Below are 25,647 nucleotides of genomic sequence, written 5' to 3' on the forward strand. Positions count from 1 at the left end.
TTTATTTTACACTATGTTTTTATTTCCATTTGCCAAATCAACTCTAATATTGATTACTAATAACTGCAATGGAGTGTTAACATATCCTCTTTGAAATTGATAAAAATTGGTTTCTGGATTACTTTGATTGATACTTACTCTCTTCCAGGAGATAATGTGAATACCTTACCCTTTGATATCATCCATTCATTCATCCATTAGTGTCAGGTTTCTCTCAAAATATATCCTTTATCTGACCATGCCTCTCCACTTCTGCCACTACGCCTGTAGTGGGAGCCACCGTCCTCTCTCCCCACCTGCTTCCCTTCTTCACTTCTGTTTCCTCTTTTGTTTATGCCTTACAGAATAACTGTAATTGAAAAATATATATGCCAAATTATGTTACTCTTAAATTACTCCCAAGCCCTTTTGACTTCTGTCTCACATGGAATAAAATCCAAAGTCCCTCAGAGCCTGCAAGGCACAGCATGATTTGGGTCCACTGGTATCTTGGACTTTGGTTTCTGTGTTCTCTTCTGTGTTCCTACTGCTTGAGTCACACTACTGAGGATCTTGCTGTTCCCTCTGTTGAATGCTCTTTCTACAGGTCTTTGCCTAGATGGTTCTCTTATTTCTATGCCTGATTGTAATCTTCCTAGTTTCATCTTTCCTGGCTATTCTAAAATAGTTTTCCTACCCTATTGCATCATTCTATGTGGAATAAAGGACAGGCCCTTAAAAATGAAATAAAACTAGCTTTTATGAGAAAGTTACTATGTTATTCTTTCCTCTTTTTCTTTCTTTCCTCCTCCCTCCTTTTCCTTTCCTTTCCTTTCCTTTCCTTTCCTTTCCTTTCCTTTTCCTTCCTGTCCCTTCCCTTCCCTTCCTTTTCCTTTCCTTCCCTTCCCTTCCTTTTCTTTCCCTGACCCTGACCCTGTCCCTTTTGCTTTTGCATTTGTGTTTGCGTTTGCTTTTGCTTTTCTCCTGCCCTGGATCAGATAATTTTTTGTTTCATCGTAGTACCCATTCCCAGACTGGTGCTGCATTTGGAGAGCAGACTATTAACACTCTTACCTTTCTTCTTTTGCTTAAGTCATGTAAGAATAATTAGTATTTTCACTGATGTGTAATTTCTGTGTTGAAGCACACAAAACAAAAATGAAATTCTACATATTCATGTTTTCTCCTCTCTTTCTCTGACTGACACACACACACACACACACACACACACACACACACATTGAGTGTGGGAAAATCTTGTATTAATGAGTGCATTTCTGTTTTCCTTTGAGGCATTTCATATATTTAGTTTTGCTTTCAAACAGTAAAGCCTCTTAAACAATATTAGCATATTTTTTATTCTGTACAGCTAATTTCAGTTTTGGAATTTTAGGAGTTTGTAATTGGTTTTAATGATAAATGTTATACAAAACATGTCAAAATTAGACTTCGCTTTGTATCCATTGAGTTGATTTATTTGTGTGTAATTCGATGAGAGGTAACCCTGGTGTGTCTGGTTATCTGGTTATTTTCTCCTGAAATTTTATTGTATTGTCTAGGTTTCATGCCATTTGCCCATGTTTATCCTTTCTTAGAGTTGGAATTCAGTAGTAATGGTCCTTTAAAGAGAATTAAATGTATTCTTCTTAACTTTTGTAAAACAAACTTTAAAAATTTCATCTGTGGAGTCATAATTTGCAGACTAAAGTGCTTTCTTCCACAATTACTTTTCTATTATAAAACTCCCCCCCCAAAAAACCACTTCTTCCTGTTAAAGACTACTTAGGGGTTTGGTGGATAGGCATGTGAGGTTCTAGTCCCTGAAATTACATTCAGAATTACAGAATAGCTTTTATGAGATCCACCAGGGAGTACATTACTAAAGAAGATTAACTATGTTCTAACAAAATAATAAACCTTTAAAAATATCTTTCTGTATTTCACACCTACAGAGATGAATAGTCCCAAAACATATAGCAAAACAGTAAAGCTGTCATCAGAGTGTTGTTCGTTTTTAACTAAATAGCTTTTTCTCAGACCTCAAAAGGAAGAATGGTTAAATAGTTGAGTTTCTTAAAAATTTAACAGGGAACCTCAGATGTAAAGCAATTATTAAGTAAATTTGGTTATTAAAGATTGCAGCATATCAGTTTACCCTTTGTCTGCTGATAAACAGTAGTAACTACAGTATTTCAGTTTGAAATGAGAAGTAAAAGAAATTGTTTATTTCTTATTTATAATTGAAGAAAATACCCTTATTTGTAATGAGTATACAAGACAGATGTCAAATTTGATGTCTTTCCCCAAAATTTTTGCAAAAAGATGTAGTCACCATGTATTCAAGTCTTCACAAATGTCTTCCATCATGACATTTCAGTTTACTTTGGACTACAAAGTACCACTGGGGGAAGACACATTGACCTTAAATAACTTAGTTAGTTGATAGCTGTGGAAACTCCATAGAGGTCATCTTAAGGAAACAAAATTAGCATGGGGGGCGTCTGCCTGGCTCAGTCAGTAGAGCATGGGAATTGATGCTTGATCTCAGAATTGTGATTTTGAGCCCTATGTTGGGTGGAGAGATAACTTAAAAAATAAAGAATGGGGGCGCCGGGGTAGCTCAGTTGGTTGAGTGTCCACCTTCAGCTTAGGTCATGATCTCCTGGCTTATGAGTTCAAACCCCACGTCAGGCTCTGTGCTGACAGCTCAGAGCCTGGAACCTGCTTCAGATTCTGTGTCTCCCTCTCTCTCTGCCCCTCCCCTGCACACGTTCTGGCTCTCTGTCTCTCAAAAATGAATGAACATCAAAAATTTTTTTAAAAATAATAATAGTAATAAAAAGAATGAATTGTGAAGACTATTGTCTAGTGCTGCCTTCAAAAAAAGAATTAACACAAGGGTGCCTGCCTTGCTCAGTCAGTAGAGCATGTGGGTCTTGATATTAGGTTCGTGAGTTTGAGCCCTATGTTGGGTATAGAGATTACAAAACTTAAAAAAAAAAAGAATTAGCACAGATTTAGTAATTATTTGTATTGGCATGGGCTCAAAATTACTAGCGTTGGAGGTGATCAAGATTTAAAAAGCAAAAGAGTAATAATATAATAATAATCAGATTATATAACAAAAATCATAAATTTACACCAGGATGATGACTGAAACAATTATCTTACTGTTACAAGAGTGGGTACTTGTGGCTTGAGATAAAGTTTCCAGTTTGCCATTACATACTGACTTAAATAGTGCTGTATCTCAATAAATTTAGATTGTGAGTGAAGATAATATGCTCTGGAAAACAGATCATTTACACAGTGGATACAGTGATGACAGAGACAATAATATTGAAGATGGATGTGAAGATTTTTAATAACTAAGCCCAAAGTTGAATTTAAAAATAATCTTTGTATGGGAAAGTATATATTGGGTTGTAATTTTTCAAGAATAAGTGATGTTTATTTCTTTTAAAGTAAGTGGAATTATTGCATAAGATTGGCTTTATTAAATTTCTCCTCTTATTTTATGTGCCTGGAAGCAAAAATTTAATACTGTAATTTTATAGTCAGATTTCTGACTTTTTCATATGCCCTGTTAGCCCTTCCGTAGTCAATCTGTTTCTTTATCTTAGCATTGCTTCCTTCATTTTCTTTTTTCCTTATAGGAGTTTGGTAAAGCATGACATTTTCTAAAATATTACTCTTGATAAAAGCAATATTTTTGTTTAGGTGACAAACAGCATGTTTGGTGCTTCAAGAAAGAAGTTTGTAGAGGGGGTCGACAGTGACTACCATGATGAAAACATGTACTACAGCCAGTCTTCTATGTTTCCACATCGGTCAGAAAAAGATGTAAGTTAATCAGTTATATTGTGTTTACTTAGCAGTGTATGTCTGTGTCCTTCTGCTTCCTGAAAAATAGTATATGAATTGCAAAATACCGTCTTTAATCGAGTGACTGTATTTTAGGCCCAGTGCTACACCCTGGGGATACAATGGCCTATGGGAGCTTACATTCTCCCATCCAAGTACTAACCAGGCCCGACCCTGCTTAGCTTCCGAGATCAGACGAGATCGGGCACGTTCAGGGTGGTATGGCCGTAGACTGGGAGCTTACATTCTAATGGGAGATAAAGTGTCCTATAATTCTTAAGTTGGGATATGGTAATACTGTGGTAGGAAGTACTCAAAATCCTCTGGTAAACATGGTATTCTAGATTATCAGTTTTTTAACTTGTGAAGTAACTTGTTTTAATATTAAAATATACACATAGAGTAGAAAGCAGATTTGCACAGATTTAAAGATGTAATGGCAAGATTTAGTGAAACCTTACCTTTGCTCTTTAATCTTCAGGGTGTAACCCTAAGCTTCAGTTAGTAAGAGTATCTCCTCTGTTCATCTGTAGAGATGCTACTACAGAAAAATTTTGGAAGAACTGTATTCAAACATAGATGTTATGTTATAGAGGTGTGAATTAAGTGCTTTGGAAGGCTAGTAGTTCAGTAATCCTGTTTGGAATGAAAGGATTTTACACAGCCAAGTCATAATTAGCAAATTGATAAAATATTTTTAAATCAATTAATTGTTGTTTTCAAATTCTAGTAAGCCTCTTTAAATTATACACTATACACTACAGTAGTCAAACCAGTTGCATTTTTGTATTTGTACCCACCCACCCTTTTTCTCTTTTCAACCCTTTATAAACTTGGCTATTCCTAATTTCCCTATCTATATAACAATCTATTCTAGTTAATAACCTAATGGGATTGTTACTGATATTTAAAGCACTGATAAAATTCTAAGATCTGTAAGAAATGCTCTCATTTTTCATTAAAGTCGACCATTAGTAAATTAATTCCTGTGTCTTACAATCAGTTTTTACCTCCTCCTATTTTGATGCGACTCCCCTTTATTTTTGTTTGAAAATTGTGTCATTTTGGCAACAGTGTGTCAGTTGTGTTATTAGGACTCTTTTCAAAATATGTGGTGACTTCATAATTAGTGTGCAGTTTAACAGCTGATAGAATAGTGTGATCTCATTAATTTTCTGTTACCTTACTGCTCTTCTAACTGTTTGCTCTTGGATATAAATTATAATTGAGTTATGTTTTACTTAAGTTTCTATGTTTACGTCTTGGTCTTGTAGTTGAAGAATTTGGAATATCTTCTGGCTAATGTTGGTTGCAAAAACTGTAACACTAATCCACGTGTATATTACTATGATTGTATAGGGAAAGTTAAGTGATGAAAAAAAATGGTAGTAGAATATTACTTATTGAAGAAAAGCACTCATTCTGATTAGGAAGATATGAAGCTTTCAAACAAATCTGGAATAAAATACGTACAGAGAATGACAGAGATGTAGGTCTTCTAGAGAACAGAAATGCTATATATCCGAGGTTTTTAGTCACCATTATTAAATACACTCACATATGTTGGTTACCATTCCTGTTCAGTCGTTTGTCACAAAAATAACACAATGTTTGCTTTAGAAAACTTTTTTTTTTAATTAAGAAAGTAATAAGACATAAGAAATTAGGCTCTAAAGCCTAACACTTATATGTGTTTGGATCTTGGCTTTGCCTGTTACCAAGGACTTCTCCAAGCCTCTGTTTTTTTCTCCTTTAAGCTGGGACAAATTTCTACTGTTGCTGGTACTTTTTTAAATAACAAAATAGTACCAGAGGTATTATACAGATTTTTAAAAACATGCATGAGAAGGGAGAAGAAAAATTACCCATAATTTTGCTGATCAGGAATAATTTTCTGCTAAAATTTTGATTTAATACATTAAATATTTTTACTTTAAAAATGTTATGTAAATCTCGAACATATTAACATATTTTCCACTAGAAAGTTTGTACCAGTTTTTACTCTGAGCAACACTTTCCATGCCCTCAAAAATACCAGCTGTTAGTTACCTCTAAGTCTTTGCAGTATACAGAAGAAACTTACTGTCTTAAAATATATTAAGACATTGTTAAATTTACACACATAGGCATGCACACACTCAAACACACATGGTAACATGTCTTTTCCATGTAGTTACTGGCCATTTGTATTTCTTCCTTTGTGGATTACCTATTTTTGTCCCATTTTCTATTTCTCTATTGAGATGGTAAGTCTTGTTTATTTGTTAGTGTTCTCCATAAATTAAGATTAATAGACCCTTGTGCTCCATTACAAATACTTTCCCAGTTTTTTTTTGCTTACAGTTTAGGGAATGGTTTTTAAATGTAAAAATATCTATCATTCTTACTGAATTTGACTCCTCAGTGTTTTATTTTTTATGCTTTTATGTTTTTGAGATCATACTTAGACTTTTTCCAGCTATTTTTTTTCTGGCATTTTTGTGCTTCATTATTCACATGTAACTTAGCTCCCTTAGAAATATATTTTAGTTTGAAGTGCGAATAGTGGTGCCTGGATCTCCACCCGGCACTCCTCCCACCCTTTCAGGTTATCCAATATCCAGTTGTCCCAGCACCATTTATAATTTCGATCACAGGTTAGAAAACTTTCCCATAAAGGACCAGATAGTAAATATTTTAGGGTTTATAGGCCAAGAGGCTAAATAAAGAATATTATGTAGGTATTTGTATAACCATTTAAAAAGTAAAAAAAAATTTTTTTTTAGTTCACACACCCTACAGATATAAGCTTTGTGCTGGATTTGGCCTGCAGGCAGGAATCTGCCCAGCCCTGAGTTAGACCATTCATTTAAGGCTAATTGAAATCCTCCCTGCATATGTATTAATGTCTGATTGGGCCTGTTTCTAAACTCTTGTTCTGTTTCTCATGCTGATTCTGTGGCAGAACTGCAACATAGTTGAATTGCTGTAGCTTTATAGACAATTTTCACATCTTAGTCAGGTAAGGTCTTTCACATCCTTCTTTATAAAATATTTTTGACTATTGCACATTTATACCTATGGTTACCTTCTTTTAGAAGTCTGGTGTCTGTCTTCTGTTGTTCTGATGCCATTTTTTAATAAGTAGGGTTTTATGGTTGCCATTTTTGTTACATTTTTCTCATTGGTTTTTACTGATAGAATAGTTTGTATTTTATAACCAACTACCTTACAAAACTCTTACTAGTTTTTGTTGATTGGGAACAGGGGCTCTGCAAGTCCTACTGTATGATTTTATATCTCACTCACATGATTTACTAACCAGGTGTCCTTGGGCAAGTTAGTCTCTTTGTGTCTCAGTTTTTTCATCTATAAGATAACAGTATATGATTCATAGGTGGTTATAAGGATTGAATGAATAAACATATGCAAAACTTTCAGAAGACCAGATAGTAAATATTAAATAAATTTTGCTACTAATATGAACAATAATAATATTATTATTCCATTTGATTGTCTTGGGTTTTTTACATAGTTATGTATATCATCTGCAAATAACAATTATTTTACTATAAAATTATTGAGGAGAAAGCTTTGAAACGTAACAAATAGATGAGATAATTTTGTAATTTTTTTCTGTCTGGGAACAGTGAGAAAATAATTTCAAATTCTTATTTATGATAAAGAAAAACTGACCAGTGATTGAGTGAATCTGTATGCCATTTATTTAAAAAAGTCCTGGGGCGGCTGGGTGGCTAAGTTGATCCAGTGCCGACTTCAGCTCAGGTCACGATCTCACGGTTTGTGAGTTCGAGCCTCGTGTAGGGCTCTGTGCTGATGGCTTGGAGCCTGGGGCCTGCTTCAGATTCTGTGTCTCCCTCTCTCTCTGCCCCTCCCCTGCTCATGCTCTGTCTCTCGGGAATAAATAAATGTTAAATTTTTTTTTTTTAAAAAGTCCTAATGTACCCTATCCATATAGTATAAAATGTAAGTATCATATGCATGGTTGTAGAAGTATTTGGGAAGCTGTTCTTTATGTGATTGTGTACTAATTGCTAAGTAGTTCTTCAGGACTACTTATTTTCCAAGGCCTTTTATTTCAAGAGATGCTTGTGTATGGATATGTCTTTGTATAGAATGCTGAATTTGCTATTTTGATGTATAAACACCATTTTATAAATATTACAGATATGTTATTTAAGCGTTTTCGCAAGATTAAATAAATTAGAGGTAGATATGGGCTTGATTTCTTTTTTATTATAATTATTTTCTTTTTTTTAAAATTATTTTCTATTTGGGGACATTATGGAAGATGAAAAACATTCATATAAGATGTCAATAGACAGCTCTTTGGGGATAATATAATCTAAACAGCTTAGAGTTATTGTTGTTTAAATATATTTGTATTTGTAAATATATTTGTATTTAAATATATTTGTATATTGCTAGTCTATTTTCTAGTCGTGTGAGTCTGTGCACTCAATTGATAATTCTTAAGCATAATCATTTTAGAAACACAAACTCACGGGAACTCCTTTTCCCTTGCTTTAATATATGCTGTAAAGACACGAAATGTGACACCTGTTCCTTTTTAAAAAGCTGTTAAAACTGATAAGAGTAGGCCACTTTCTTATTTTGACAAACAGCAACCATTTTGAACTCATACCTAGCTTTTGTGTTAGCCTACAGTAATTATGGCTGCTAGGATTTCTTTCAGACCAATTAATAACAAGTATTTCATTAAAACCTATTTATAAACTTGTATTATTATAAAATAAATTATTGTTATCATCATCATTAGTATTAACTACATGTTGGAGTCCTGCTTGGCTGACTGTCCAGTTCATTAATTACACTCACATTCCTTTCTACCTGAAGACCTTGGTGTCCTTTTTTTTGTTTTGTTTTGTTTGTTTTTCGGATCTTCACATGGTTCTCACTATTATCTCTCACTATATCTACTAAAATGCCTTCCCTGAGAAGAAGCCGTCTCTCTTTGCCTAAGTAGCTTTGTGTATACTATCAGTACTACTCCCACTGTATCCTTCAAGATTCTTTCTTGCACTTTCATAATCATAGCATCTCTGTATCTGAAATACATCTTCATTAATTGTTTATTATCCTCTCTACTCCGTTAGAATTTAGGTCTAGTTTACTGCTGTGTTCTTAAAACACATATGTAATAATGCATATGAGTTAGTAGGCTGTCAGTGAGTTTTTGTTAAAGAAAGGGAGGGAAAGGAGTTGATATTGAAAAATAACAGTTAAGATTATTTGCAGATATTATTACCTAAAAAAACTCAAAAATCGCCTTTAAAACTTTAATTGAAAATGTGAATGTGTATAAATGTGTGAAATTTTTATGACAGTGATAACCTGATAGAGTTAAATGTAAATAATAAATAAATCAGACTGTACTCTAAAGAAACTGGAATTAAATATCAAACCATTTGAAGGGAACGCTCTAAAACCCTTTACATTCATGGGCAGTCACATAATCTTCAAACTCCATATTTTAAAGATAAAAGCTTATTATTAAGGGGGGGTTAAAATGATATAAGATATATCAAATTGTGATATATGTACAAAAAGAATCACAAAATGTTTCATCTCAATAATAATAATAAAAATTCATGGAGGGGTGTCTGGATGGCTCAGTTTGTTAGGCATCTGACTTCAGCTCAGGTCATGATCTCACAGTTTATGGATTTGAGCCCTGCATCAGGCTCTGTGCTATCAGCCTGCTTCAGGCCTGCTCCAGACCCTATATCTCCCTCTCTCTCTGCCCCTCCCCTGCTTGTGCTCTCTTTCTCTCTCTCAAAAATAAATAAACATTAAAAAATATTTTTTTAATATTAAAAAAATTCATAGTTAGAAAATGGTATTTTATTTCTACATACTAGTAAGGAAGCTTTGTTTTTCATGGAAGAATAGCCAGTCTCTGAGGGAGTATTGAAGTAATTGCTGTAGAACTATATAATTAATTCAAACTTCATAGAAAACTATTTAGAAATGGATATTAAAAAAACCTTTTAGAAATGTGAACGTTTTTTGAATTAGTCATATGCCTTCCTATATATTTGGCTAAAATTCAGATAATATTAAGATGTTCATTGCCATACTTTGAATTTGAATATTAAATGTTCTGTAGGAATTTACATTGACTCTTGTAGCATGCATTATACTTTTTGTAAATGCTCTTTTTAATATTTTTTTTATTTGAGAAAGAGCATGCAAGCAGGGGACAGGCAAAGGGAGTGAGAGAGAGAATCCAAAGTAGGCTCCACACTCAGCACAGAGCCCAATGTAGGGCTCGATCCCATGACCCTGGGATCATGAACTGAGCTGCAGTCAAGAGTCGGACACTCAACCAACTGAGCCACCCGGGCACCCCCAACAGTGCTTTGTAAAACTTAATGTTTTAGTCAAAATTATTTGAAATAACCAGTAAACCCATAACTTGTTTTTATCTGATTCATAAGGTACAAGGTCCTGTGACTTATTGGCTATTTTAAGTTTTTCTGATTATTCCCTCTCTTCTTCCTTCTTATTTTGGTCTTTTGTGTTATCTTACAGTTTTTCTTTTTGTGTCTGTTTGCTAGATTTCGTTCTGACTTCAGTGGTTTCATTTTTTAAACTGTACTGTTTTTAATTTTAAAATGTTCTTCAGATTCTGTCATAGGTTGAGAACTTCTTTTCTGTTATGTTTTTTTCCTGTTTGTAGATATATAGTCAAAGTTATACTTCTTTGTTACTTTTGTGCTGGATTAATAGCATGTTAGGAACTGTTCTGTCCATACCTTTACGTATATTATACAGTGAATTTTTTTTAAGGATATTTAAAAACTTGTTTCAATTTTTAATTGCTTTTGTGATCAGGGAATTTTTATTTAACCAAAATTTCTTGCATTTTGAAGACATTTGTTATTAGAAAATAAATTCTTGACAAAACTGATTTTAGTGTTTAAAATGTTTTGTGAGTGAAGGTACATTTATTGAAGGGAATAATGGAGAGGTGGTCACTGTTGAGAAGCAGAGAATAATTAACACCTTTGTGTTGTTATGGATTGCTGGCAGGAGCCACATTTGTTTATTATTAAATTTTTAACTATCTATCTATTTTCATATATATTTTTAAAACAAAAAATTTTTAGACTTTTTTTGGTCATGGATTTCAGAGTTGTATCTAGTAAATACAACTGTATCTTTTAAATACAGTGTCTAATTTATCGATTTTCTTAACACTGTATATAATAAAGGATTAAATGGGCTTTTTGTTGGGTCACGGAAATAATTAAATCACATTACTATTTCTTCTAGCTGCTTCCTGGTTTTTGTTGTTGGTTGACTGCAGTGTGTTTTATAGACTGTTCGAAAAATGAGAAAGACTGATTGAAATGGTTTTGGACTGGGAACATGGTAACCTTGTTGGTTTCAGCATTCTACTGATTGTGTGACATTTAATTTTTTTCTACCATTTCCCCCATCTGTGAACATAAGTTCTTATTTTGCCTGGAATTTGTGATGATGAACTTCTTTCTTTAGCTTCTTAGACAAAAATTAATATAAATGTAGGGTACTTTTCAATAAGTTCCCCAAAGGCTGAATGACCCTCTGCCTGCTGTTAAAGGGAGTCCTGCATTGGGAGGAAAATTAGATTATTAGCATCAGTTGCTACCATTTACTGAGCACTTACTATGTGCCATATCTTATCTCATTTAATCTTCACTTCAACTCTATGAGGTAGGTAGTGTTACTTCCATCTTACAGGAAAGAAACAAAGGCCCGGCTCTCCCATAGGTAAGTGGCAGAACCAGGATTCAAACCTAGATTTTTTTTTTCTGACTCCAAAGCTGGGCTTATGTTGCATTCCCTACTGTAATGTGCCTATTGATCTAAAGTTTCACATTTTTCTAAGAAATTTATATTATTAACTTTCAGCATTTAAAATATATGTAAGTTTTCTGTTGTCTGTTAATTGTAGTTCTTGCTGTGCCATGGTACATTTCTTAACACATTTTCTTTGCCCTTATAAATAGCATTTCTATCCATTCACGTTCCTTTATTGTGTGTTAATACATTTTTAGCACTGACATATTTCATGAAGCATGCTCTCAGAGTTTAAAAATACATACCATTAGGGACTAGTTTTATAAGAAATCATACATTTGTATTTTTGACGTTTTGAGGCAGTCATTTTAATATCTGTTTGCATAGCTAATTAATGCTTATTTTACATGGATGTTTTGAAGGTTATAAACTCTTAAGTTTAATAAAACTACTTTCCTATTCCTGTAGAGTATCGTTAGTACTAACTTTCTTCATGTTCTCTCACACATAGAGAAAATGGTAATATTTATTATGTCACACTGGTAAATGGGTCACCCTACTGCTCTTGGTCTCCAGTACTTGACTCAGGGAGCCATGCCCCTCTCTACCTTCATGCTGTGCCTCCCTCCCTCAGCCTCCTGCTGTTGTGAGGGCTGATATCTTGGCACATCTGTAATTTCTGTGGGTATGTAAATTTTGTGAGAAAGTGGACGAAAATGTCTCTTTGGAGTTATGTATTTAGTAGACATACTTTTATATTTAGTAAACATAAATTTCTGGGAAAAGTAAAATTTTTAAGAGGTCCTTCTAAAATGTTCACATTGTGGATCATTCTGAGACATGTATTCATATTTTCTGATCTCTTATATTTGAAGCTTTTGGAAACTACTCTTTTACTTTTATTTGTACATTGATAACAAAATCATGATTTTAAGTATTTTATATAAGCCTTTTATCTTCTGTCACCAACTAAAGCTTTATTATATGTTACACATTTTCTTTGATTTTTTTTTTTTTTTTTGTAATTTGGAAATGAGCCTTTTAAGGTGCTTAAAATATTTCCAGTTAGTTGGCAACAGTAATGATGATTGTATCTAACAAAAGAACTTGATCAGGCATAAAATGCGTATTCTTTTAGTTTGATTGGTTAGATGGTGTACCCTCTGGATTTGAGAAGGAATATTTATAAGGTTTGAGGCTTTTTAAAAAAATTTTTTTCTATATTTAAATACTATTTTCTGAGTAGTGTGTTACTCAGCCCTACCTCAGGAGAGTGATGTATATCATTAGTTTAAAACTATTGTATGAAAGTTTTTGTGAATTTTTGAATAATTTGAACACCTCAGAATTTTGACATGAAAATAGCATGAAATGTGCATTGTAAATTCTCTATGTAAGTATTGCTACTTCTGATTTCCCTAATGTAGTCAATATCAGCACAGTTCTTCACTGGATACCAGAGTGGCCTGATAGTTCCCTGTCTGGTGACTCTTTACCCTCTTCCTTTTCTCTAAACCTCAACCATTTCAGCAGGACATCAAAGAAAGTTGCTTCTGCCCCCAGAGTGCCTCTCTTTTATAGTCCCACTTCTGCTGTTGTGGCTTAGTAACTTATGTCTGCATACATTTTTGCTGTTGGAATTATCATCCTAGGGCACAGTTTGATCAAGTCACTTCCTTGTTTAATATTATTTTTTCTCTTTGTTGCCATAGGTGGTAGTCATCTGGCCCCAGCATATTCTTTTATTTTCCATTCTTTTGTGTATGCCCAAATGTGCATAGGCGTATAAGCCCCACCTCCCTTCACTAATTACATGTTATGAAATCACTGGTGTTTTTTATTTTGTTTGTATTCTAATCCTGTCACTAACTTTCATCATACTTTTGCTCACTGCGTATTCTCAGCCTGGAAGATCCTTCATCTGTACCCACATCAGATGTTACTGCTCTATAAAATATTCCTGTTACCTCACCCTCATTTAGAGTTATCTTCCTCTGGTGATACTTCAGAGCATTTACTGCATTGTACCTTAGAGTATAATTAGGTGTATAATTCATTCTCTTCTACTAGAGTGTAACTCTTAAGATGATATGGCCCAAGGCTTATATAGTTAAATTATTTTGGTGGTTGCTTAATATAAGAGAATACACAAACATACACTTAACTGTACACATTTTTATTTACTTATTTTATCTACTTTGTGTATAACACTGCCACATGCAGTGCCCAGTCTCTGTGAGGAAATAAAATATGAATATATATAACATGTTCCATGAATATAACATGCCTTCAAAGAATTTATATTCTACTAAGAAAAAAAGACACTGATGCAATAAATTGAAAGACGTTGATAAGTGCCCAAGTCACATCACTCACTCACCGTATACATTATATACTATGTCTATATATAGTATATGTAGTATATGTATATGTATATGTAAGTATTTTGTATATGTAACTTACAAGTTACATATACTTACAAGTATATGTAAGTAATTTTGACTTGTCCTTTGGTATTGGGCCCTCTGCCCACTTACTATATGATTGTATGCATGTTTGTTACATTTTTCTACCCATTTGATACACATCAACTATTTGCAAATATAAATGTTAGGAAATATTCTTACAAAATATAAAACTTTCCTACTTAGGTAATTTTACTTTCAACTTTTAATAAACTGAATTTAGAATTTAGCTTAGTATATTATCTAAGAATCAAGTAATTTCACTGACACATGTATAGAGGCTGACTTTTTGAGATGCTGCCTTCATGGTTTTGTTAGCCTAGTTTTTTGTTTTTGTTTTAAGTGAAATAATGATGCTGCTGTAGTTTTATTTGGAGTAACTTGAAACAAAACTTGTAGTAATCAGAAATTAGTTTTATAGGTACATTTTGATTTCATCCAATTGTGATATTTCCTCTAGAAACATGGAATTCATTATGTAATACTTGTTTTGTGATGTTTTGAAGAATGAGAAATGTGTGTTGACTCTCCCATTATGATATATTGTACAGATTTGTAAAGTGTAAATGCATTGCTCTGTGTACTTTCTTTACGCTCTAATATAATTAATTTGTTTCTAGATGCTGGCATCACCATCTACGTCAGGTCAGCTGTCTCAGTTTGGGGCAAGTTTATACGGGCAACAAAGTAAGAATTTTGTATTTATTCTGGGATACTTGATTTAACACAAAAATAACTACCAAGTAAAGAACAATCAGTGCTGCCCTTGTGGGTCAGTTCTAGGATTTAAAAGAAAAGATTTTTAATTTTCAGTTTTCCTTATTTCACTCACATAGCAAAACTTATTATTTCAGACCTAATTCAAAATTTGTTGTTATCTGGATATAGGATAGATTGAAATTTATTTTTACATCTTTTGTATCTGTACATTCCTTTGTTAGTACAGTGTTTTTTGAAGAAAAATTTGCTGAGCAAATAAATAATAGACATTCTCTGTGTTTTCAGTTAGAGGAAGTTAAAACATTTTTTGTTTGGTCAGTTGAGTGGATTGTTTTGTTTGTGTTTTTTGGCTTTTTTATTAATGAAAGACCATAACAATTTGTGAAATGTTCTCTTTGTTTAGCACGTATTTCTTCTTTCACTTTAGCTCAGTCTGGATATAGAACGTATGTTTTTGACTCACAGTTCAATGCTTTTTCCAAATATAAGATTGAATTTCTTTTTAAGTATGGTAATGCTTTTATAGCACTTAGCACAGTGCCTGGCGCATAGTAAGCGCTCAATAAATGTTAGCTATGATTATCACATGAAATTTTTATAAAACTAAGTAATAAAATCTTCCAATTTTTTTCAAATTGTCCACACTGTTAAATATTAATAAGATTTTATTATCTCTAATTTTCTAAGATTTTATTATCTGATTAATGTCAGAGACTGATGTCTCATCTCTGTTAATAGAAGGGGAGTGTTAAAAGGGATATAAATTCCCACCAAAGATTACAGAAATAAAGTAACTGGAGGAGACAGTATGCTCACTGAGGATCTTAAGCAGCTTCAAATAAAAATCAGTTATTTGAGGGGTGCCTGGGTGGCGCAGTCGGTTAGGTGTCCGACTTCAGCCAGGTCACGATCTCGCGGTCCGTGAGTTCGAGCCCCGCGTCGGGCTCTGGGCTGATGGCTCAGAGCCTGGAGCCTGTTTCCGATTCTGTGTCTCCCTCTCTCTCTGCCCCTACCCCGTTCATGCTCTGTCTCTCTCTGTCCCAAAAATAAATAAACATTGAAAAAAAAAATTTTTTTTTTTAAAAATCAGTTATTTGATTTGGGATCCTTTCCCAGTATAATAAAAAGCAAAATTTTGATAGGTATCAGAATAGTTCGTCAGACCACTTTATTGTTCAAATTTATTTTGAAGGTTAGCAGAGGGAGGAACTTATTTTGTTAGACAAATATAGTTTCCATCTACTTTATTCTTCCTTCCTCTTTTGCTGTGGGGTGCAATTTTGTTAATACAGAATTAGTAAATAAAATTATTAATTGCATATAGATATTAGCACTTTTCCTGTAGTCATGTAGAAAATATTTTTTAAAAAGCTTTACATTGCATAAAAGAGGTGTTGCTTATTGATCCACAAATGTTCATTCTAATTGTTGAGGGGATGTTACTAGCTAGTAATTTGTTTCATTTAGCCTGTGTTTTAGTATGAAACCTACAACTTTCACTGTTCTGGCAGTCTTTACCGTGAAAATATCTAGTTATTTTAAAGCGAACCTTATCTCTATAGAGTAACTGCAAAGAACTTACTTTGTTTTCTTTTTAAAGCCCACAATTTATCACAGCAGAAAGTAGATATGGAATGGAGAAAAATGATACTTGAGAAGCTAAGGTTATTTATGAAGGAGAATGGCAATTATTTTACAGTATAATCAGCTATATGGACTTTTAAAATCTGCTGTAATTTTTTACCCTGCAAATGTGAAATTGTAATTGGGTTAAGATATGGAATGGGTTAATGTTTGAAATACAGTTTTTTATTGGTATCAGACACTTAATTAACTTCTTTATGTGTGTAAAATGGTTGTGTTAATTATTAAGAGTATACAAAGATTAATGAATGAACAAAGTTGTTTTCATTAGATAAAGTATTTTGTACTTGGTCATTTAAAAAGAAATCACATATGACAGATATTTCCTGTTGGAATTTAGTATAGTAAATGGCTGTATTCCTCCTGTAGCATTGGCGAACCAGCATTTTCAGTGCATGGCTCAGTCTTTTAACTAAGACATTGTAGGTATTAGTCTACAGAAAAATTGACCCTTAGGTCAACTGGAACTGAAATGTCTCAAGTCAGGGTACAGTTATTCCTTTCCAGGGTACAGATCTAGAAGGTACAACTAGTGAAAAAAAGACAGGGGCTAGATTCCCAGTCTCTGTTCATTAGGATAGACCCTAAAGGGCCAAATATGTCATTTAGCTGCTAAGTAGTCTGAACACACACCTTGTCAGAGAGAACACCAGCTACCCTGTGGGACTTGAGGCTCTGGGTTTCAGTAGTATAAATTAGTCAGAATGTTAATACTTGAGAAGCTAACCTCAATAAAGGATAGTGAGATAGAAGGAATAGTAGGTGGGATAGATTAGTGACATTCTTCTTATGGTAACTAATTCTAATTGTGCATTAGGCTTGATATAACTTGCCTCCAAAGTGTATTAAATACTACCATTCACTCTGTATTCAGATTGGCAAAGTTCAGCAGGAATTTGTACCATTAAAATGGAGGTCTACCATCTGTTTTGTGTTCTTTTTTAAATTTTTATTTCTTTAACATTTATTCATTTCTGACAGAGACAGAGCGTGAGTAGGGGAAGAGCAGAGAGAGAGGGAGATGCAGAATCTGAAGCAGGCTCCAGATTCTGGGCTGTCAGCAGAAAGCCCGATGTGGGGCTTGAACTCATGAGCCATGAGATCATGACCTGAGCTGAAGTCGGACATTTAACTGACTGAGCTACCCAGGCACCCCGTGTTTTGTGTTCTTGATGATTACAGAGGTTAGAGGTGGAGAAGGAAGAGTAGCCTCCAAAACTGACACTCACAGAGATTAAACAAGGGAGGACGTTCCTCTTGGAATGGATATGGGCCTGGTGAAGCCTACGTTTTGCCTGATTTGTGTGGAAGTAATTGTGTAGTACATAAGGGTACCTAGAAGATGCTGGACTAGGGGCTTGTATGATCACAGGTTCCGGTATAGTCTGACTGTATCCAAATATGTAACTTACTTTTCATCTACGAGTTCATGTGAATACTGTGCATTAAATGATAGCTATAGAAGCTATTGAATGGAATCTTGTGTTCAAGTTGCATAATGTTCTCTACTTGTCATCTTTGCATGTGTAAGATTTTGGGTATGCCTTATAGGTTTAAAGACCCCCTTGGGCTTCCCAAAGCTACCAACTAGTTTGGAATTAACAAGGACAGGAATTAATCTCTCCGCAATATTCAGTGCATTGAAATTAAATGGTAGTAAAATTGGAGTGACTTCTTCTTTCTTACCAAAAAGATTTAGAGCTTTGGAGAATTGGACAGAAGGGAAACTACTATTTACTGAGTGCTTCCTATATGCCTATTATCTTATAGGCACATAGGTTAACTAGCTCTCAGGATGAATCCATGATAAATATTTGTATCTGAATTCTCTGAGGACCTGGGTCATTTGCTGGGGAAAGAAATAAATTTGTCTTTCTGGGATCTGGACTCCTAACTTGAGAGCAGTTGGCACATTCTCATGCTTTGAACAATATCCTCCTGTTTTAAGAACACCTAGATGAAGGCTGTTTTGTTTTGTGGAGAACCAGAGCACAGGTGGGTGATTGAGAAGTGGTGCTGTTGACAGTGTATTTAGGCAGATGACACGTTTCAGAAAATTATAGGACCATTTAACAGATACTTGAATTAATACTGAATGCTCTGGGAGTTCTTGTTCTCAAGCACATGTTATAGTTGGGGAGGTCAAGACATTTATATGTAAAATGTTACATAACAGCCTACAATGCTAATACATAGGTTAAAAAGTATTGTGTTGAATGGTATGGACAGATTTAGGGTTTAGAGAGAAAAAAGCACAGTAAGCTTCAAAAAGAAGATAGGAATTGAGTTTAATTGGAACTTACTGAGTGCCTACCATAAAATGAATGGCATAATGTTGCCTAGTGCAGATGTGTGGTAGAAGAGGTCATTCTGCTGTGTATACACTGTATGTACAGTGTACCTACTGCTGTGATGTTACTGCCTTTATTTATTACATGTCTTTACTGCCTTTGTATCCTCTGTATTCTGTACATCTCAGGCACTCAGTAAATGTTTATAGAATGCATGTTGAGCAAGCTATAGTTAATCTGGTAGATAAGTACACAAGGTATTTTATTACAAAGCAGAGGAGGAAGGACTGAGTTTTCTGGCTATTTCAGAGGTGGGAGTAATCACGTATCTTGGAGAATGATCAGGAAAGCATTTACAAATGAAGTCATGTTTAACATTGGCCTTAAACAGACTGTGGGGTAAGGTTGTTCTAGTGGTGGGAGTAACACCTACAGCATGGGGTAATTTGGGGGCAGTCTAGTTTATCAAGGCAAGGGAAACCTCTTAGGCTATTACATTGGTTTCATTCAAGAAGTATGATCTTTATAGTTCTGTGGGATATATCTCAAGATCTTTACCATTTTTCAAGGTCAAGAACACAAGCATACAGTTTTCCTGCAGAAAACAACGATTTTGTGAAAACCATTACTTCATTAGACTGTAAGTTTATTTTCACCTTTAGGACCACCTGTTGACTTTTTTTTTTTTTTTTTTTTTTTTGCATAGGTGTGTTTCACATCCCACCTCACCCACCCCCAGAAAGTTAATACTTACTGCATATTTACTATGTGTATGGTGCTATTTTAAGTACTTTATAGGAATTAACTCATTTCATCTTCACAACTGTCCCAAGAGAGGTTAAGGGATTTGCCCAAGGTTTTACAGGCAGTAAGTACTAGAGCCAGGATTCTATTACTTAGTAAGTGTAACTGTGTGAACATCAGTTGAGAACAGAAGTTTCTTTGAATCCTGGACGTTACATATTACTTACTGAATGTCATGACCCTAGATAGTGGGCTGTTAGCACATAATAGAAACAACAAATGTTAAATCCACAGAATTAAAGAGTTTTCTGACCAGGGCATGGTGGTAGTATTTAGTTGGCTACTTCTACCATGGGTGAAATATTATTCCAGGATGTAAGAGTATGGCAAATAATAAAGATCTTGTTTTCATGGAGCTTATATTTTAATGGGGAAAAAATAATTGTGCAGACAACTAGGAAATAACATGATTCTGGTAGTAAGCACTATAATAATTAAGTCAGGTTAAGGGATGAGTGGATGGAATTAGTATTTCACATGGAGCAGTCAAAGAAGTTATCTCTGAGGAGGTGATATTTGAATGGAAACTTGAATGTTGAAAAAGGGACATCTTTGGAAAGATCTGGGGGATCTTTGGAAAGATCAGGTACAGACGACAGCAAATGGATCCTCATCAGAATGTAAGAATGAACTTAATGAGTTAAAGGAAGAGTGAGAGGGCCAGTGTAATGAACAAAGAAAGTAGAAGATTAATGGGGTAGCAGGTGTCAGATCATGGAGTCTTGTAGAGATTTTATAAAGACTTTGGGTTTATTCTAAGTTTAATGGAAGGATTTTAAGATACAGTTTCATTTTTAAAAGATCACTTTGCTCTGTAGCAAAGGGACTGAGTGGTGAGGGCCAAATGATAAGAAGAGAAAGACAGTGCTACTGCTGCAGCATTCCAGGCAGGAAAATAGGCTTGGGCCGGGGATGGAGGTGTTAGGAAGCGGTCAGATTTGGGATATTTTGGAGATAGAGCTAATATGATTTGGTGATGTAGGATGTGAAAGAGACAGACCAAAGATTTCTAAAGTTTGAGACCCGCAATACTTTGTGAATGGGTGTCATGAATCTAGAGTGGGAACTTAGGTTGAGGAGGAGTAAGCCAAATGTTGTCAGGTACTCTCAGCTGGTTCCAATATAGCAGCAGCTTTTCATAGTTGAGAATGGCGAAGCCAGTTAACTCCATCCGTGTTTCTTTCTTGTTCCATACATCCTTAGTACCCAGAAGCAAGCCCATTCCTCCTCCACGCTATATATCACTTGTTCTCATTTCCATACATCTTATTGTTTTCTCATACTGAATTGTTACAATGTTTTTACCCACCTGACTCATCATCGCCACCATCAAATACCTGACTAGATCTCTTTCATTATTTTAATTCATGTTCTATCTCCTCCAGAAATATTTTCTGATTCCAAATCCATTTTACTTTCATATCTGAGTTAGTGGTCCCTCCCATATACATCAGGGCACACTGTGTATAGTGTAAACACCTGTTTTGTGGCATTTAAAAAAAAAATCTGTACTTCAACAGAATAAGAGAAGGGAAAGTATTCTAGGTTGGGAGATGGATATGAATAAAAGATCAGGGACAGATTTGGAGAGAGGACCAGGGAAAAAAGGAAAATTGTTCAATGAAGCTGTGGGGGGAAGCAAAGATTAGAAGAATCTTTTGGGTCATGACAGAGAATTTTAAAAGACTAAACTGTGATTGGATTTAATACTATAGGACAGTGATTCTCAACTCTGGCTGTACCCCTAAAAACACCTCGAGAATTTTTAAAATCCCACTGGCCATGAATTGCCTGGATTCAGACTAAGTGACAATTTCTGGGTAGGGGACCCAGATTTTAAAGTTCCCCAGGTGATGTAAGCGTTAGCAACTACTATAAGAAGTGGAAAATAATTGGTTGAAAGTAAAAGTCAAGAAATTGAATCATTATATTCTTCATTATTTGTGATCTTGGGTAGGTAACTTAATTCCTAATGTTCTTTATCTGTAACTTTGTTGGATGATCTCTGTGGAGACTTTCCTATTTCTAAAATCCTTTGATTTTAATGAAGGAAAATGTATAACAAAATTATGTTGCAGGGAAGATTAATCAGCTAAGTGCAGGGCAGATTGGAGGTAAGAAGATATGAGGACAAATTGGAGGTTAGAAGGTGGTTATTCATTGTTAGTGTGGGCAGGACAGTGAGTTCCTAGGAGAAGCTAGTTGCTTTGGAAATGGAAAAGGGGGCACATTAAGCCCTCTTGCACCAATTCATAGATTTTCTACCCTTTCCTTAATAAAGATTTCAGGAGACTTCATTTAAGTGTGAGTGTTCAAGGGTTTGGTTGCTATGACTAGTTTTTTTTCTTGTAACTTGTATTATTAATATTTGTTTTTAGCAAAATATTGAATAAAGGATGGCATATTTTGCCATAAAGTACTTAACGGATGTGCTCTTAACCAGTTGTGCAGTGGAAATAATTCATAGAAACATTTCTTAGATCATATTCTCTTGGATTTCTGAAAAATGATCAATAAAAAATTGAATTCATTCTCTGTTTAGCACCCTGCCAAATTAGAGGTAGGAATCTACTTGGAGTATGTTCATATATTTCTCCTAATACTGTATTATTCTTTATTAGCAATTTGTCAAATTGAAAGAAAAATTTGATTCAGAACTATAAAGTTTTTAACTACTTTTTAACTTTTTGTTCATTCTTTTATACCTCATAATATTTTTTACCTGTTGTAGTTATTTCATGCCAAATTTTTTATGAGATCTTTTTTCCCCCACTTTTTCTTTTAGATTACACATCTTCTTCTTGGTATAGTATTTTCGAGAAGTTTTTTTTTGTGTGTGATTGTTTCTAATTATATCATTAAAAGAGTAGTTTTCCCTCTTTGACCTTACCCAGTTATAATTGACTCATGTTACTCAAATTTAATGATTTAGTATATTTTGTTTCCTAAAAATAAGTCTTTGTATGTTCTTATTCAGTGATACTCTCTCTATTTTAAAAGAATTCAGTTTTTAATTGAATTTGAAATAGCTTGATTAGTAAGTTATTCAAAGCTTGATGATCCAGTTTGAAAATGATGCACTCCTCTTATTTTTCATAACTACCTCGTTCAAAAAAATGCAACTCAGACTGATTGAACTTACCTGTTTTATGAAATTCAAGAGTGTTAAAGGAAAAATAAAAGTAAACACTGATCTTTGAGTTTATGTCATACTGTCTTCCTCCATTCTCAGCACTATAAATCAACTCGTGTGCCAGTAGCCAGTCGACTAAATAAATAACCATAGCCATTCTTGTTTCTGTCTCCAAAAGTTTTTTGCTAATGTTCAGATAATCTGTAGTCTCTAAGATATTTCTGAATTCTAAATTTTCATAATACAGCATAGAATATGTATATGAAGGATTGAAGTAAACAAATCTTAATAAGTCTTTAGTAAGGTATACTGATTATTAGAAAAGAGCCAAAGGATACTTGATTTTTTTAGAAAGTGTATGTTTATTTATAGTGCTGAAAGTATAAGAGTGAAAAAGAAAGGGAAAGTAAAATTAGAACTAAAACTTACAGGTATAAAGACAGGAAGAAAGAAGATGGAGGGAAAAGATGAAGGGATGGAGGTTTAGAAAAATTTTGAAGAGAGGTAAATATTTGGGGGGGGGTAAGGCAAAAGAAAAAAAAATAGAGGTGTCTCAAATTGGTAGACACTCACAAAGAGTGTTCACTTAGTGTTATATTGGGCTTGCATAGGGTTTCCATGAAGAACACTAGGAGTTAAGAGATCTAAATTCTAGTCTTGGTTCTTTGTGTCACCTTGGAAAAGTCAGTTAACTCATCTGAGCTCAGATTCCTCATCTGTAAAATGCGAACATTGGACTAGGTGATCTTTAAGGTCCCTTCTGGCTCTAAAATTGTGTAATATTTCTTGGTGGTCAGTAATTGTGTGAAACACATTCCTGTTGTTAATTCACAGCTATTGCTGATTTTAGGACAGCATATTTGGGGAGAAGGATGTAAACTCCCTAAGGGTAGGAGCCTTTTCTGTCTTGTTCACTGCTGTATCCCCAGCAGCTAGCACAGTAGTTGGCACATAGGAGGCACTCAATAAATGTTTGTTGAATGAGTGATATGAAAAGTATCACTTTGGTGGTTCCTTATGGGAGCATCTAGAGGGCCTAGAGGGAAACTAGAGTGGATGAAGAGAAGGAAAAGACTGATTTCTTCTGAAGAAATCTTATATGGCTGATTTTTAATCTCTTGTTTTTCCTTATTTTGTCCTGATTCAGAGAAAGTGTCTGCAGCTAGCGGTATATTAATGGCCACAAAACTTTTAGTGACCATACATACATATGGTAAACTACACCAACATATAATCTAAGCCAGTTAGTTCCCTTCATGTCACCTAAAGAAAAACAGAACCAGCCTCTGTTCCTCATGGAACCTGTCTGAAAAGAGTACACATAGAATATATTGAGTTGGTTTATTGGCTTCATTCACTTGGGAAGCCAAGTACTGAGGCCCCCAGATTCCCGTGAAATCTTTGTGATCCACTGGTATCCTTGGGATAGAAGATAGTACGTTGTTATGCCAAAGATAAATTTTGCAAAAGTTCTTGAGGTAAAACATTCAGAAAATATATTTACTCTAATTTTTTGGAGGTTATAGTTTCAAAATATTCAGGTCCTTGAAATTCTGGCTCCTGAAGTTAGACCAAAAAGGGAAGAAAAGAGTCACTTTAAATCCCTAGCACTAAAGCAATCTGTGTATTCATTAGCTCTCTCCATCTTATCACTTTTATTTAACTTCCAGTTCAGAGTAAGTTTAGTTGACTGACAGGCAATTTCACAGCTGACTAGAAATAGAAAGCACCAAAAAGTGTGGGTCAGGAAGATGGAAGCATTCATAGGCAGATGTGATAACTGGTGACAGCAGGACATCCTTAATCTGAATGGGGAAAGGGCAGAGAATCTAAACACCTAGAATATCAGATATCCCTGATAACTTCTGAATCATTAAGAAATTAATAATTTATATTTCACATTAACAGAAGTTAGGAAACCTGTCAGACGTTTCTGAAATAAGTTTATCCCAGTTAATTTTTTCTGTTTTGTAGCTGAATGCTAAAACTTCAGTAGTCCGTAAAATGTATCTGTTGGAATACATGCATCCTTGCATCTGGCCCCAGAAGTACGAGATAATTATATACAGGGTCATTGTACTTTGGAAACTTTTAAATGTTTTAAATTCTTGTCTCTTATATCAGCTTGAGTTTTGTTTTTTTTTAACAGTTGCTGACATTTTATGTTAGATTTGTAAAAATTGTAATGTTGAGAAGTATGTATGTATAAATAGTAGAGATTTCTTAAATGTGTTTTAAAAGGCTCATATAAAAATTAAAGCTACATCAGCAAGGTGGGGTTAAATGTCTGTGTTCCTCAGTTTTGATTTAAAACATAAAAACATAAAACTGCAAATTTCTTAAAGCCATATTTGTACAAAATGTTTTTATTGAGACATAAGTCATCTAATTTGTTAAAACCTTTGGCAGACATAGTCTATTGTAAAATAGAAATATGAAAGATACAAATATGAAGGCGATATCCATTCATAATATTAAATTTCAGACTAGAACCTTTTTGTTAAAATCAGATTCCATTTGGAGTGAATTGAATATATCCATTTAAAACTTGCATATTATATTACATGTTAGGTCATTTAAAAATGTTTTAAATTGCCAACTCCAGAAGATGGATAACAATTTCATTCCTGATGGCAATGAATTTCCTTCTTCTGAATTTTTTTAATAGGTGCACTAGGCCTTCCAATGAGGGGGATGAGCAACAATACCCCTCAGTTAAATCGCAGCTTATCACAAGGCACTCAGTTACCGAGCCACGTCACGCCAACAACAGGGGTACCAACAATGTCACTTCACACGCCTCCATCTCCAAGCAGGTATTTATTGATGGACCAGAATATTTCTCAAAATGTATCTTTGTAGAGTAAGCAACTTTCTAGTTTTTAATAAGATAACTAATTATTTGATTTTTCTGGTTCAGTGCCTTTCACTGAGGAAA

At 34.2% G+C, this 25,647-nt stretch overlaps 1 protein-coding gene across 4 annotated transcripts in view; it reads left to right on the forward strand.

Annotated features, from left to right (window-relative positions):
- Positions 1–25,647, forward strand: part of CNOT2 (CCR4-NOT transcription complex subunit 2) — a 133,692-nt gene that overhangs the window by 83,875 nt on the left and 24,170 nt on the right. For 3 of the 4 annotated variants that reach the window (XM_047864853.1, XM_047864855.1, XM_047864854.1), the window contains exons 3-5: positions 3,700–3,822; positions 14,738–14,804; positions 25,378–25,525. In XM_047864853.1, coding sequence (XP_047720809.1) covers positions 3,700–3,822; positions 14,738–14,804; positions 25,378–25,525 — 338 coding nt within the window. Of the gene's footprint in view, positions 1–3,697; positions 3,823–14,737; positions 14,805–25,377; positions 25,526–25,647 lie in introns of those variants that run through there. The other variant, XM_047864856.1, reaches the window with a different exon arrangement.

Source organism: Prionailurus viverrinus, chromosome B4, assembly GCF_022837055.1.
Source record: "Prionailurus viverrinus isolate Anna chromosome B4, UM_Priviv_1.0, whole genome shotgun sequence".
Classification (NCBI taxonomy): domain Eukaryota; kingdom Metazoa; phylum Chordata; class Mammalia; order Carnivora; family Felidae; genus Prionailurus; species Prionailurus viverrinus.